Here is a 15,785-nt window from a genome sequence, read left to right as displayed (position 1 = left end):
ATAAATAGGTATATATGGTCTAAGATATAGAATGTAGACCATGTATATATATATGGTCTATATAATATAAAATTCACGATAAAATTATACTTGAAAACGTCAAAAAAGTATATAGCAGTAAACGGCAACGCTGTCTGTATATGGTACGTCAAGGTCGTCAAATTTTGAGACGAGAACATCGAAGATTCCGATAAGAATTTGTAAGAATTTCGCTTCTGCCATATTCTATGGTGAAGTGGACAACTATTTTGATATGTAATCGGTTTACGTCGATGAAAACCCCTCGATATTCTGAGATTACGAAAAGATCTGTCGATAATTTTTGACAGAAAAGCGTCTACAATAAAAGCCGATCGATCCACGAGCAACATTTTAATGATTGAATCTGTTTGATAGGGTATCGATTGATAAATTACGCTAGGGATGCAGTGTGCAAAACGTTTCTGATCATTGCTAGAAAATGTTATGTTACGTTAACGACGGGTATGGGAAGCACGATCTTCCCCTATTAGTTGTATATTCTTGTGTTTATACCAGTGATGTCAATAAATGTTCCGCAAATTGAGCGATAAGTACCTATCTGGCAGACATAAGGAGCGACATTTAGCGAACATCAAAACGTCTCTAACCTGTTTTAGCAGTTACACGTATCAACGTTTAAAGCTTGAATTGTTACAATTTATTTATCACAGAGTATAATTGTCGACTACGACTCGTATCCTTTCTTATGCAACGTTGAATTTCACATTTGCAAAATGGTATGTAATTTATTTGTATTTATTTGTACACCGCTTGTGCAATCTATAAAGTTAACGTTAAATCATTGTATATTTTGTTATTTAGGAAACACCGAAATCAAATGCAGATTTGGACTTTGTTTACGATGATGCAGATACACACGCTAATGAAATCGCAGAACTGTACAGCTACACGGAACAATATGAGTTACATGTTAATCTTACAGTGAGTATAAAACAAGTACTAGATACACATAATTAACCCTTTGCACTCCTTTCCCGAGTGTGACTTGACATCGGAGAAAGGAAAATGTAAATGAAACTTGTTTTTACATGTATTTGGTTCTTCCTATGCTTATTTAAGTCGTATTTTTTAGTTAAAAACAAATATAAGTTCCACAACTATAAATTACAACAAAGTTTAAGAGCTATATTTAATGTAATTAATAAACGAAATTGTTTAAAATAAGTAGGAGCCAAGGAACTGTCCTTTGAAGTAAATTTCAAATGAAACACTTAAAATAGTAGACAGTTGTTGGCAACAAAATTGAAAAATAATTCGGAGTGCAAAGGGTTAATGCAATAGCATAATTCTGTTGTAGAAATTTAATACCTTAGCAACAGGCGACTAAGCGCTGTGTTTGTTTAACAAAATAAAAATATTCTGCGTCAATTGTGTTAATAGCTGTATTATATATATATACATATATATATAATAGTCTTTTCACATTGAAAACAACATAACAATATTCTTAGATTTCCTATGTCTTTCACTGTTTTATATTTCACCCAGTTAATTTCTTCATAAATTCATAAAGCTCCATAGTCTACCTATTGTCAATTTGACATGATGCCATGTCACCCATTGTTAAAGTGTTACCACTAGACTGCGAATTTTTATGCATTTATGAAGAAATTAGTTGGTCAAAATATAAAATAGATTAGAAAAATTCAAGAATATTGTAATGTTGTTTATAACGTAACAAAGTCATTAAGGGATGAAATCAATTTTTATTTTATTTCTCCTTCCCATAATCAATGCAGAATATTTTTATTTTGCATAAAGATCCGCAGTCTAGTTAACACATTCAGTATGCTGCTCTGTTCACCCAACATGCCAAATAACCTTAGTACACAATGCATACTTTTTCGGCATTCTGACATGCATTTAGTTTGTGATTCTTTTGCCATAAGTTACTGCAAGGTTTCGTTATCTTGTCAATGTAACAAACAGATTAAATTATTTTTAATTCATCGAGTCGTCGATAGCCGCGTATAAGAAAGCATTAAAAATGAAAACCAGATATCTTGTAATCCAGCTTCAACATTCGGTTTGCTATGTACAAGATATTTCATGAGCCATACGCAATGTGTTAATTGTGTTCTCACACAGCTAACAGCTGGAAGCTTTAATAGTGACAACTAGACTGCGAATGTTTATGCAATTTTCAATTTTTGTAGACGAATTCTGAGAAAGTGGAATGAAATAGAATCTTATTTTCCACGGTAGTAGACTTTTTAGATCTGAAATAAATTAAAATCATACTAGATTCTGTCATATTTTATATCGTAGCATTTTTAAAAAATTTTCAAAAGCCATATAATTGGATAAAGATCCACAGTCTAGTGAGAACTACATAATACCAGGCTGTGGAAGCTTCGAATCTCTATCAATTGTGTGTTCCTAAAACCTATTGAACACAAGCACGTTTGTTCTCAGGCTTTTGAAGAGCAAATGGAGTTTTATAAATTACGTCCATGGTGGCAGAAACTGACAGAAATGGAACAGAAATCAGTGATTTCGAAATTATTAAATCAGCTAGAGGTCTCGAATAAAGACTTGAGAATGAAAGCTGCGAGGTGTATCTTATATTTAGCTCAAGGTTGCTGGGCTGAGGTTCAGTCCGATAAAGAGCAGCAAGACTGGACTAGAACGAATGTAATGTTGTTATACGAAGCTGGAGTTTTTCCAGCATTTGTTGAGCTTCTTAATATTGAAATTGAGTGAGTTTCGCTATCAATGCAGTCAATTCCTAATTAAACTGAATAACATTTCTATACACAGATTTTTTGGGATTTAGGAACAGTACAACAGTTACTTCAGCAATGAGGAAGATAACTGTTAGTCTTGACGATTCTATCAATTTAAGGGTAATCTTATCTGTTTTATATATTATAACCGAAGTGATGAGAGAGGAGATGAAGAATTTAGAGCACAGTATTTATAAGAATCATGTTGAGTCTTTTAAAGAAGATCTAATAAACCCGTATGGCGAAGAACTACTTATAGTTAAGCTTCTTGGTATGGTAACATGCTTTTGCAGTGGATCAGCGCCGCATTATGCAATGAAAAAGATACTTCTTCTCTTGTGGAAGTTAATCTTAGTGTCTCTTGGTGGTATTGATACATTGAGAAAATTGAAGAAACAATATCGTGAGGAAGCTGGTCTCGATACACAACAAGAAGATACTATAGAAGTTGCTAAGACCATGAGAGCCAGCTCGCCTCCAATTAATGCTGGAGATTTGATTGAGATACAAAATCAGAAGATGCAAACTAAATACCGACGAGTATGTTCTACTAAGAATCTTAGTCTACTTCTACTAAGTTCTATCTAAGTATTAGATGTGTGCGAGAACCCGAAAATGGTACTTAATGGTCGGGACGGGTACGAGACGGGTTTTTCAAAAGTTTAGAGTTCCTAAAAATATTCGAGAGTCCTAATATGCTCAAGAATAACGAATATTCTAGACTATTCTAGAGAATAATCCCAAAAATTGTCAAGTACCCGAATATGCTCGGGAATCCTGATACATATTGTAAGGAAAAGCCAAAACGGGTTTATTAACCAAATTGAGCTCACGGATACTCAGCTGTTAACGACCGACATTTTTGTCGCGGGCGCTCGTTTCAATCTGTCTTCTTTTTGTTATCTGTTGGCGATCGTAATTTCACAATGTTTCTGTTATTTCTAATTTTCTATTTTTATAAATCTAGTTATATATAGGGTTGGCTATTAATATACACACATACATACACCGTTCGTACTTGAACTCTATAATATATTCGAGAACCTGTACCGATCCCGAATGAAATTCCTGACCCAACATTTTCGGGTTTTCACGCACCTCTACTAATTATGCATATGAATCGTACAAATATTAAAACAATTCTGTAACTATTTTAGCAATGTTTGATAAAACAAAGGTCACTAGATGAACCATTGTCAGGAATGGTGTTCGAATTTTCAGAAATGAGAAATCCTGGATGGAACGAGCCTTACTTCGAAGATCAAAATAATCAACCGGAAGTAAGGCCTAGCACACCACCAGTTGCTAAGGGGAAAGGTAAAATCTATATATTATAATCGTATATTAACATGTATCACTTTACATAACTGATTCTTCTAGGTTTACCTTGGGCCCCGAAAGTCAGACAAAAGGATATCGACCAATTCCTTGAAGTATCTAGATTAAAATTTGTTGGTTACAACGTACAAGGAGACAGAGAAAGTTTAGCTGGTCTGCCACAACCTATACACGAAGGTATTAACACGCTAAAACGAGTAAGTTCAGTAACCATGGGTATTTATGTATTTACGATTAAAGGGTTGGTTGGGTGCAACATGAGTTACTATACTTTTAGCATATGTATACATCTTTAGCCGAAGTCCAGATAAAAAAAGAAGAAGAAATAGCTAGGAATCCAATGAGTACACCAGAGCCTCCGATTCGTCAAACACCAGCAGAAATGTTGTATCAAGCTATATTACCGAATCTTCCACAGTATATGATCGCGTTGTTGAAAATTTTACTCGCGGCTGCGCCCACCAGTAAAGCTAAGACAGATAGTACAAATATCATGGCTGATGTTTTGCCAGGACAAATGCCGTAAGAATACCAATTTCAATCGGTAGTTACTAGAGGTATGCGAGAACCCGTATATTCTCAATATATGTATTTGAAAATCCCGTAAAAAATTCTCGGTCCGTTCCGACCCGACATTTTCGGGTTCTCGCACACCTCTAGTAGTTAACAAACTTGCTTCCATCGTGAACATCTTAATTTTTATACTGTTGACTGTTTCAGTATGACGGTTATTCAATCAATGTCCCTTGGCATCGACGTGAACAGGCACAAGGAAATCATTGTTAAAGCAGTCTCTGCAATTCTGTTACTCCTATTGAAACATTTCAAACTGAACCACATATACCAGTTCGAATTTATGTCGCAGCACTTAGTGTTTGCTAACTGCATACCGCTTGTTTTGAAGTTTTTAAACCAGAATATTGTAGCTTACATCGAAGCTAAGAACGTGTATGTGTTCATCTATGATTATCGTGATGACTTCGTTTAATCCATCAGAATTCATTTTTATGAATTTTTGTTCTTCTACAGTATTCCAATTTTGGACTTCCCCATGTGCGTCATTGGCGACCAACCAGAATTAACTATAGAAAGCCTCGAGATCGAGAACAGTCAGACGTATTCTTGGCGAAATGTTTTCTCCAGTATTAATTTATTACGTATTCTTAACAAATTAACAAAATGGAAGCATAGTAGAATTATGGTAAATACTGTGCTTGCTTAGAATACTTATCTTACTTGTCCACAGATCTCTTAACTTGAATTTTTTTCATTAGATGCTGGTCGTCTTTAAATCTGCTCCTATATTAAAGCGTACATTGAAAGTGAAGCATGCAATGATGCAGTTGTACGTGTTAAAATTATTGAAAATGCAAACGAAATACTTAGGACGCCAGTGGCGGAAAACAAACATGAAAACGATCAGCGTAATTTATGCGAAAGTGAGACATCGCTTGAACGACGATTGGGCTTACGGCAATGGTGAGATATTCATAGATTGCGGATCTTTTAGCAAAATAAAAATTGCTTGCGTCAATTGCAAAACACAAGAACCAAATAGGAATTTGTTCTTTTCTTTAATAATTTTAACACGTTCCGTGCCATGTGTACCACCGATGGTACACGTTAAACTGGTGGTACGCGCTGACATATTTATTTAATGCGCTAAAAACATACATTTTCTAACAACTTTAACACTGTAGAATATATTTCCACCAAAAGAATGAGTAAGTTTGTTTAATTGTCGAGGAAAAACAGCTCAGCACGGAACGTGTTAATGAATTATATGCTATGTATGAATAGTCTTAAATTCCTTTAATTTTTGTTATAAATGCATTAAACCCGCAGCCTGGATATTATTTTGAAAATTGTATAAAATTTCGACGCGCAAGCAAAGATTACATCCGTATAGAATATGTTAAAAATTTCAACAAGCAGATAAAAATTACATCTATGTACAATATGTTGAAAATTTTTATTGCATTTTAGATTTAGAAGCACGTCCTTGGGACTTCCAAGTAGAAGAGTGTGAACTACGTACATGTGTCGATCAGTTTAACAATCGGCGGTACTCTAACGCTCCCAAGAACAAAGACATGGAACCTGTTGATACATCCGTCATATCGGTACTTGGTGCGAAGGTTGAACTGAGCGATGAGTTTAAGCAACATTGTGAATTGTGGTTACAGAAGGAAGTATTCGAGAAGAACATTGATTGGGACCAATTGTTGGATCCCGAATCGTGTGAACTTTAAATTTTTAATAAGTGTAACACATTGAAAAAGAAAATTGCATTGTCATTGACAAAACATGTCTGGATGATGTTTCGAAGTTTTTACAAATTACGCGCTACATTGTGAAGTGTTGAGAAAATGAAACGAACATTGCCATATCGATACAACAGAAACTGAATTTACATTTGGTTTGTGTACATTTGAACTTGTGAATGGTCCTAATCGAGCGGAGTTCAATAATAACAAAAAAAAGAAGAAAGAAACAAACAAATTAGTGAACACAAAATAAGAGCCGACTATTTTTTTAATTAATTTTATTTATTACGTTTTTTTTACGTTTGTTTTGTGTGTAATTTAATTTTGTGCAATGGTCATTGCTGGTAGCAATACTTTACGACTACATAGTTATAAGTGAACATATATAATCGTCTCTTATGTATTTATAATGAGCTAGAATAAATTTGTTCAGATATACACACATATATAAATGTACCATTCACACTATTCATACTTTTATCGACTAAGTTTGTGTAAATTAATTTTTAATAATGTAACAAAGTATTCCGCGAATTGTGTATCGATTCAATCTTCCTGTATTTTGTATGATTTTTATATATACTCGATTTTACATTGTTATAGGATTAATATATATATACATATATATATAAACTTTACAACATTTACAAAAGAACAAAAAAGGGTATGGATTTTAACGCATACAGTATATTAATCCAATTGAAGCTGCGTTTTTTTAAAGAAAGACTGCTAACTTTATATATCAAAGATTTTGTTGGTTCATCGTTAAATGTGGCAATAACATGTGCCTGACCTATATCTTTGTGTTTAGCTAGTCTCTTAGTGCGGGGAAAGGAGCGAGAGAGAGAGAGAGAGAGAGAGAGCTGAATCAAAGGAACAGTTTTCGACGAATTTATAAATTTGAAGATCCAAGAAGAACAAGAATTACAACAACCGTGTAAAATGATAGAACGTATAACTGGTAGACTGAACAATTCAACTTTCTCTTACTAATTTATTGTAGTGTATTGTTAAATGGTTTCGGCGAGACGTACTAATTATAATTTGCGATACTTCGGCGACTGTAATATCGTATAATATTTTCTATGAGATTGGCATCGTATTTAAATTGTCGTCAAAATTCAATAAAACTATGGTTTACATACGAGTTGTAATGCTTTAAGTTGTTCATTAGATTGTCATAAATTACATTCTTCGTATAAAAGCGTATAAAAGATTTTATAACGATTAGTATAAACTACTTAAAGATTACACAAAGTTACAAATCGAACGATCATATTTTATTTGAAGGCACTTACATTTCTCATCTGTTGTTTAAAATGTATACTTTTTCCCACTTCGCGCTTAAAAGCTGTTTCAACAGGTAAAATGACTCGATCCATGAATAAATTATTTTTATAAATTAATTATATATATGAATATAAAATTCCGGGTAAGTACCGCGTATCTATCGGTATAAAAATATGGAATGCTATGATCACAGATAATTCATTGAAGTACAGATTTCTGAGGTTTGTGATGTTGATAATATTCGATATATTAAATGTGTTCCAATCATTCTGGCTTTACCCATTTGTAGGAGCCATAGTAAGCGAAGTTATTCTGTTTCGCTATTTCATCGGCTTCCTTCGGCCCGCGAGAGCCGTATCTAAAATAAAAATTATAGAGTATAAATAAATATCCAAACTCATTCTAAATTTCAATGCGAACGATCCAGAAGTCTATCAAAACTTACTTGTAAGGTATGGGTTTAATGTGTTCCTTCTCCATTTGATGAAGCAGCGGCGTGAAAATTCTCCACGCTTCTGAGAGCTCATCGCTGCGTACAAAGTGCATTTGCGATCCACAAAATACGTCTAATATTAATCGTTCGTATGCGTCAGGAAGCTTCAAATTCTAACAAAAAAATGTTACATTTTAAATTAGATATACGCCAATTTTCCTTTCAATTATTATAATAATTAGACTGCGGTTTTCTAATTATAATTTGGATAAGGAATACCACATGAACGCACCTTGTACCTATTACCATAAGTGAGGTCTAACTCGGTTTCCTCCATGTCGAACGTAATACCGGGAGATTTAGTCATCATCTTAATGTACAAAGCCTCACCAGGTTGTACTCTTATCACTAATTCATTCCTTTTCGCCTTTCCATCGAATATATCGCCGGGTACGTCATGATACTGTATTCTAACTTCCGCTTTCCGTTCATTTAGCGCTGGCGAATAATAAATAATCTACTTAAATATTAAGTACACTACAAGATACTGTGGAGCACCAGTGAAGAAGTTCAATCTTGTGTCCATCAATTTAACAGTGGGTTTACAGGACTAATTATTACGAGATTGTAAAGATACATCCATGAGGAATTATTTAACAAATTGATTTCTTTCGGTGTATATTATAAAAAAAACCCGGTTAAAAATTTGGAGACACATTCTCGTTATTTCTATAAACCTTCTGTAAACCTAGTGTTAAACATTTACCCAAAATAATTATGTCATTTATATTGAACAGGTGAAAGTAGCTGTTCACATTGCGATTGTAAGCCATAACTAATCTTGGAGGCAACTACTATACATAGTTACAGTCAGAAAGCATGACTTGCATGTTTATCAATGTTGAGTTCGTTTACGTAAACAGACTTTTAAGAACCTTATTTGCTTAAAGTTTTATACAAAGTGTGCAAATAAATATACATATCTAAATGATGCTATTTACCTTTTCCACACCTGAGGATGAAAGGCACGCCGTCCCATCGTTCGTTATTAATTTTCAATATAGCAGTAGCAAACGTGGGTGTGTTAGAACCAGCTGGTACAGTACGATCGTCTAAGTATCCTAACTGGGCTTCAGCATCCTCCGACTCAGGATCTCCGATATATTGACCTAATACTACGTTCTCCAGTTCTAAAGGTTTCATACACTTTAAAACCTTAACCTTCTCGTTTCGGATATCATCCGGATGACAAGACGCAGGCTTCTCCATCGCAACCAACGACAAAATTTGCAACAAATGGTTCTGCATCACGTCCCTGATGATCCCGAACTCATCGAAGTAACCACCCCTGCCTTGGGTACCGAATGGCTCTTTGAACGTGATTTGTACGGAGGCTACGTTATCTCTGTTCCAGGTGGGGCTGAATATTCTGTTGCCGAATCGGATGGTCATCAAGTTCTGCACCATCTCCTTGCCCAGGTAATGATCGATACGATAAATCTGCTCCTCCTTGAACAAGGAAGCCAGGTGATCAGATAGGCGCTGAGACGTGATCGCGTCTCTACCGAATGGTTTCTCTATGATCACCCTGGTCCAGCCCCTGCAATGCGAAAGATGTTAACGTTAGCATTACAGTTCACTCGCTCAGTTGTAATAATTATAAAGCGGATTTGATGCATTTATGACAAAATAATTTTTTACTGCAAAATTGAGTTTTAAAAGCTTCCAGAAACTTAAAATTGCTGATTTTATATTCAAATTTTCAGATGGCTACGTTTATATTGTTGTGGTAATTGAGTCTTATTATGATTATTAGACTGCAGATATTTATGCAATTTACAATTTTTCTACACGAATTTTAAGAAAGTGGAATTATATAAACGCTGGTTTTCAGTGGCAGTGACCTTTGTAGATCTGAAATAAATAAAAACCATACTAAACTCTGACGAATTTTATATTCTACCATTTTTTGCAAATTTTTCTGGAGCCATAAATGCATAAAGATCCGCAGTCTAATGATTATTAATGCGTATTTTTCGAATTATGTTTAAGAAAATTCTCCAAATATCCAAATCCAAGTATGGTCCAATATTTAAAAGAGTTATTATGGGTATACTTTTTGCGAATCTTTTGCTAATTGTTTTGAATCTTTGACCTTTCTCTATTTCTTTGGCAGTAAAGATCATCAAGGTCTGTTTTAACTAACATTGAGAAGAAAGCTGTGCTCTCTGCTTCGTTGGCGAACATCTAAGACTAACGGCACGGGTGCCGCTGCATTGTGCACTCACTTGTCGCCCATGCAGACGTTTTTGATGTGCACAGTGACGCTCTCGAATATGCTAGGTGGCAGAGCCAGATAGAACAACCGGTGAGCATTCTGGTAGCCCTGCTCGTATTTCTTCAGCTCGTTGTTCAACACCTCGAACGGTTCCTGCGAGTCGTACGCGCCGGAGACATAGTGATTCAACCTCCAGAACTCATCGTACTTCTCCTTTTCCTCTGGCTTCACCTTCATATAGGCATGGCATTTCAAACGTAACTGAGTGACGGTCATATTGGTTCTCGCGTAGCCTAAGAACGTTGTTGTCTTTGGTAAAAGGTTGTCCCTGAACAACCACCATAGTGTTGGATAGATCTTCTTTCTGGCTAGGTCACCCTGCAATCATCATAGAAGCTGTTAATCAAGTGTAATTATTTAGAGAACTATGGTAAGTAATTGTCAAATATTTCTAATTATCCCCTTGCATTATGTCAATCCTTGAGACCTTGATATACAGTCGGGGACAATATTAAGTGGACACTCTTAAAAATTGCATAACTTTTTTAAGATTGGTCTAAAGGCCTTGAACTTTTTTAAGTTGCTAGACCGACTAGTTTGCTAGAGAATGAGTAAACAAAAATTTGTTTAGATTGCAATTGGTAAGAGAATCATAAAAATTTTAAAAATGATGTTTTTCCAACTTTTTTTATCTGAGCCTGTAACGATAATTTAAGAAACGCGTCTTGTAGATTTCGGCAACTTATATGCACACTGAAAGTTTTATCAAAATCGGTCAACATTGCAATGAGCTACATACGTTTAAAGATGCAGATTTTCAGCGACACAACAGTTACCGAAATCCACAAAACGCATGTTTTAAATCATCGTTACAGGCTCAGATAAAAAAGTTCATTTTTAATCATTGAATTTTTAGGAAATTCAAGTCCTGTGGACTAATTTTAAAAAAGTTATACGATTTTTAGGAGTGTCCACTTAATATTGTCCCGACTGTATATATTATTTTAAAAATGGCTAAAAATTTCTAAGTAATATAAAATAGTTTTAGTATTTTGTAAACCTAGTGTTAAATATAATAGGCTCCTTAATGAATCTGCTTCAAGAGAAGTTGTTGGTTTACACTTTGTGCATTATATTTTACATTTGTGCTATTAGTGTGGGTTAAAAAATTGAGTCATTAATGGATTAAAAAACACAACTTGACCTCTAGAAGACTGTTATAGGCAACTGGCAACAGGTGAAGTGTAAATACGAAGATATAATAATTATCAATATACTTGACGAGGTCGAAGGTCGAATAAATCATTCAAATCGTGGTTCCATTGACTACAAATTTGTAAAAATAGGAATATACAACGTTCCTCGTTACTCGGACATTATATATGACCATTTTTTTAATAGTGTCTTATCATATTTTTTATCTTATCACATTTATCGAAAAAAACGTATCATAAGGACGAGCGATTACGCAAATGAATACTTACAGAAGCACCGAGTGTAACGAAAACATGAGGATACAATCCATCGAAGTGGGTACCTTCGAGGTGATCCATGTCTTCCGATTTCAGGGACTGCCTGATGTAGCGCAGGCTTTCCTCTGTCGATGTTTCTGTAATAAAACATTTTTTTAAATGAAGATTACATTAATTATAATTGCATTTAAAAAGATGTTTACTGATGTATGAAGCCTATTGATCATATCGTGTGGATAAAATATTTGGAATAATCCTTTCTCCGTGTACGTTAATGTAATATCAGTTTTAACACTAACCGTACCGCGTTTCACATTTTTTATTTTTTGATTATTGAAATTATGAAGATGCTTCCATCAGAAATTATTCAATAAATTTCCGTACATATCCGACACATCTTGTAGCCGGTACGGTTAGTGTTAAAGAATTCCTCCAATAAATAAATTAATGTATTAGCCAATAATTTAAGCCGTGACGCAAACAGGAAACGTGTAATTACTTATGCAAAAATACAGAGACACATTATTTTCTTCGAGAGTTGGTTTATGCGAGGATCTGACCAGCTTGTCTGTCCATTGCTGGCCGTCTCTACTTACGGCAGTAATAATCGCAAACTACAAATTGTACGCATTTTATCGTTTAAAATTCAATGCAGTGAAAAGTTTTACCAACTTTTTACTCTATTAAGAACCTAATCAAATTCTCTATTCACTGGACAATATTTTCGTTCGTTTTTTTAGTCGAGTAATCATTATACACAGCGTCTCGTAATGCAGTTCAAAGTTCTTAGAGGTGAGAATAATTAAGTGTTCGATGGCAATAAAAGAAAGTTGTCTCCATGTTGTCTTGAAGGTCACTCCAAGGTCAGCGATATTTTTTACCTCACATTTTAAGGTCTGTTTGTCATTGTGTCTCATTGTGGCCGGTATCAAGACGAGTTCAAGGACCTGTGACACCATGACTTTAAAATGACTTTGACCATTCGAATATTCTACAATCTTTGAATCCAACGTAAATATTAGCATACTCTGAATCAGTCTTCGAGATGTAAACGAGCTAGTGTTTATAAATTCACGTGATACGAATGTTGAATTTGTTTCAGTTATAAGATAATCAATAGTGGCAATCGACTTTCGGTGCTTTTCTCAGAAAATGACTGGAAGTTTATACACGATAATAATTTAAATAATTTAATCTAAATAATTTAAAAAGAAACTAAATAATTTCGATTTAATTTAAGATAAATAATTTAAACAATCATTTGAGCTAGCAAAATCATACATAATAGAGTACATACATTATAGACTAATTTTCGTATATTATACTGAAACAAAAATGAAATGCACTTTTTGAAAAATAAGTATTCATTGGTAATTATCATATCGCCACAACGAGGTATACATTTTCGCGATTTTCTCAGAATTGCAAATTATTGCAAATAATAGAATGTTTTACGTAATTCGCATTGTAAAAAGAAACTGATCGGCTCGTTTTGACTGTCATGCAACTTGGTCGAAGGTAATTAACTACTGGATTACCCTTGAGTACGGTGTGAATTAATAAATGCAGGTTCTCGCGAGCGTGTGTACGTGTATTTCGCGAATCACGTGTAGGTAACACACGTGGTGCTTCGTATTCAAACTAGTACATATCTGCTTCCACAAATCTTACGTAACATTAGAGAACTGACAATATCATGGCAACGACACTTTTTACACGACACTGTATAAACACAAGCGGCCTCACGAAAAAAATATGTTAAGAACGTACTACGTTAAGAACGGTCATCCAACAAATACATCACAGAAACTTTCTACATAAACCTCTAGAAGAACGACTACCAAATGAAAGAATTCTATGATATGTACACAAGACACACTGGAGAAACACGGGTCATTACAGCTGCACTGTTCACACAATTTTTCATTCAACAGCACCGTTGAAAAATCTAACGAAATCAAGATCATAATTTTTTGGTGGTTAGTTAATGATTACAATTTCATCTTTCAGCTTTAAAAATCGCACAATCATTTTCAACACCCACGACGGACCTTAAGTATGAGTTGATCTAAAAATTTTCCGAGATTTCGAAGATTGCAAGTTGCAGTTTTTGAAGACGATGGGAAAAAGAAGCGTTTCCTACGGTCGCGGGGAATGATCTATAGCGCAAGTTACACAGGGGGATTTATTAGAATTGATAAGGATTATCGGAAAAGCGATAGTTATCGCGAGCGCCGGAAAACTTACTCAACATGATTACGAGGGGGGTACTGTCGTGGTCTGGATCAAAAGTAAATTTCGAAAACCGTGAGCGTTTTCCGGAAACGAGTTCGCGTCAAAAGTCCACTCGATGTCCGAACCGATCGCTCCAACTATTCGACACCGACTGATCGCCGCATTCACTGCCAAGTCAGTGTTGACCATCTTCTGAAAGATGTACGAGTTCCGAAGTACAAAACCACTGAAACGCTAAGGTGTACACTGTGAGCCGAGAAATGTAAACGCGGCTCTAGATAATCCGTAATCACTCCTTGCTCATCTTCTGTATACAGGACACGATAATGACGCCTACTTCTATTCCTAGCACTGGAAGATTGATCTTTACCTGCACTGATAATGTGTTGGTTGATTATTGATGATGTTTGATTATTTGTTTTCTAGACACTGCAGTTCGTAATCAGTTCTAGCCTATTATTATAATTATGTTTGTCCTCCGTTTATATTGAATTTTATTCCACCGTTAACGTGTTAATAAATTCTTGATGATGTTCGATTATAATTTTTTTTTTTTGAAACACTGCAATTTGTGTAATAATTTCTTGCGTATTTTCGGTATACATGACACGATAATGATGTTTATCCTCCATTTATAGCAGTTAAAAATTGATTTTTTATTCCACCGTTAATGTGTTAGTAAATTCTTGAAGATGTTTGATTATATTTGTTTATGAGACACTGCAGTTTGTAATCATTTCTTGCGTATTTTCTGTATACAAGACATGGTAATTATGCTTGTCCTTTATTTCTACCACTGAAAGATTGATTTTTTTTATTCTACTGTTAATGTGTCACTGGATTCTTAATGATAATCGGTTATTTATTTGAGAAATTACGATTCACGCTCAGATTTTTTAATGTACCTACCAAATAGGTTGTTCTGGCTAGAAATGTTGAGTATCAATGAACTCAAGAACTTGTTAACTTCTTTTTATAAAAGTAGTATAAATGGCGAGGTCAGATATTGAAATAAATAATGGTCGATTTGTTATCGTTGTAACGTATTACAATAGTCAGTTTTGTCTTCTTTTTCCTCGTAAAAGTTTATATCGTGCAGATAAACATTATCGTACGACGTTGAATCTACACAGTTAAAATTTAACATACGAAACAGTGGTGATTGCAGTTCTGGAAAACTCTGTTCTACTTTTTATGATCTTTTTCATTAAACATTGTTCTATAAGTGTGCATGACTTGTGAGTTAATTTTGTCCGTTGATAGTGTTTCCGATCAAACCCAAACACGATTTACAAAATTGAAAAAACTTTTGGTTGTGTCTGGATACGAATGAATATTGACGATCGTGTGACTGAAATAAATACAACGAGGGACAAAATTATTCGAACATTCCACCTTATACATAAACGATGAGATGCGAAATCGAGTTTCGTCGATGTATATTTCTTTCGTATGTATTGCGCTTCAACGTGACTTTATATTAATATGCTTCGTTAAGTTTAATGAGGTTTTTCTTCCAGTTTTATACTAATGTATAAATCACGATACCGTAAATATGTCCTTGTTTATCTGTTTCCACGAAACGTGCAAACACGCCTGTAAATGGACTATGAATTTTACGCATCTATAAGAAAACTGTATAAACGAAATATTAAAAATATGTATTTTATGAATTTAATAACACTGTTATAATATGTCTGACTC

General features: G+C 34.5%; 2 protein-coding genes across 5 annotated transcripts in view; one reads left to right on the top strand and one right to left on the bottom strand.

Annotated features, from left to right (window-relative positions):
- The first annotated feature begins 62 nt into the window (after window positions 1-62).
- Window positions 63-7,520, top strand: Strip (striatin interacting protein). Of its 2 annotated transcripts, none has more exons than XM_076420368.1 (11): window positions 63-758; window positions 844-963; window positions 2,458-2,741; window positions 2,819-3,308; window positions 3,926-4,085; window positions 4,149-4,283; window positions 4,403-4,628; window positions 4,827-5,054; window positions 5,136-5,307; window positions 5,381-5,585; window positions 6,093-7,520. In XM_076420368.1, the coding sequence occupies exons 1-11, from the start codon at window positions 756-758 to the stop codon at window positions 6,356-6,358; spliced, it is 2,289 nt and encodes a 762-aa protein (XP_076276483.1). In that variant the 5' UTR covers window positions 63-755; the 3' UTR covers window positions 6,359-7,520. The 2 variants fall into 2 exon arrangements, with proteins under 2 accessions (XP_076276483.1, XP_076276482.1); XM_076420367.1 differs by having other exon boundaries at window positions 69-758; window positions 4,149-4,303; window positions 4,384-4,628.
- The window catches only part of Zw (glucose-6-phosphate 1-dehydrogenase Zw), a 13,006-nt gene continuing 3,855 nt past the window's right edge, over window positions 6,635-15,785 (bottom strand). For 2 of the 3 annotated variants that reach the window (XM_076420371.1, XM_076420373.1), the window contains exons 2-7: window positions 11,859-11,983; window positions 10,385-10,752; window positions 9,098-9,696; window positions 8,389-8,594; window positions 8,109-8,269; window positions 6,635-8,021 (exon numbers count right to left, since the gene is read on the bottom strand). In XM_076420371.1, the coding sequence (XP_076276486.1) occupies window positions 7,928-8,021; window positions 8,109-8,269; window positions 8,389-8,594; window positions 9,098-9,696; window positions 10,385-10,752; window positions 11,859-11,983 (1,553 nt within the window). In that variant the 3' untranslated portion in view covers window positions 6,635-7,927. Of the gene's footprint in view, window positions 8,022-8,108; window positions 8,270-8,388; window positions 8,595-9,097; window positions 9,697-10,384; window positions 10,753-11,858; window positions 11,984-14,093; window positions 15,765-15,785 lie in introns of those variants that run through there. The other variant, XM_076420372.1, reaches the window with a different exon arrangement.

This window comes from Lasioglossum baleicum, chromosome 3 (assembly GCF_051020765.1).
Source record: "Lasioglossum baleicum chromosome 3, iyLasBale1, whole genome shotgun sequence".
Taxonomy (NCBI): Eukaryota; Metazoa; Arthropoda; class Insecta; order Hymenoptera; family Halictidae; genus Lasioglossum; species Lasioglossum baleicum.
Note: the sequence above shows the minus strand (reverse complement) of the source record. Positions and strands in the feature narration are given on the sequence as shown.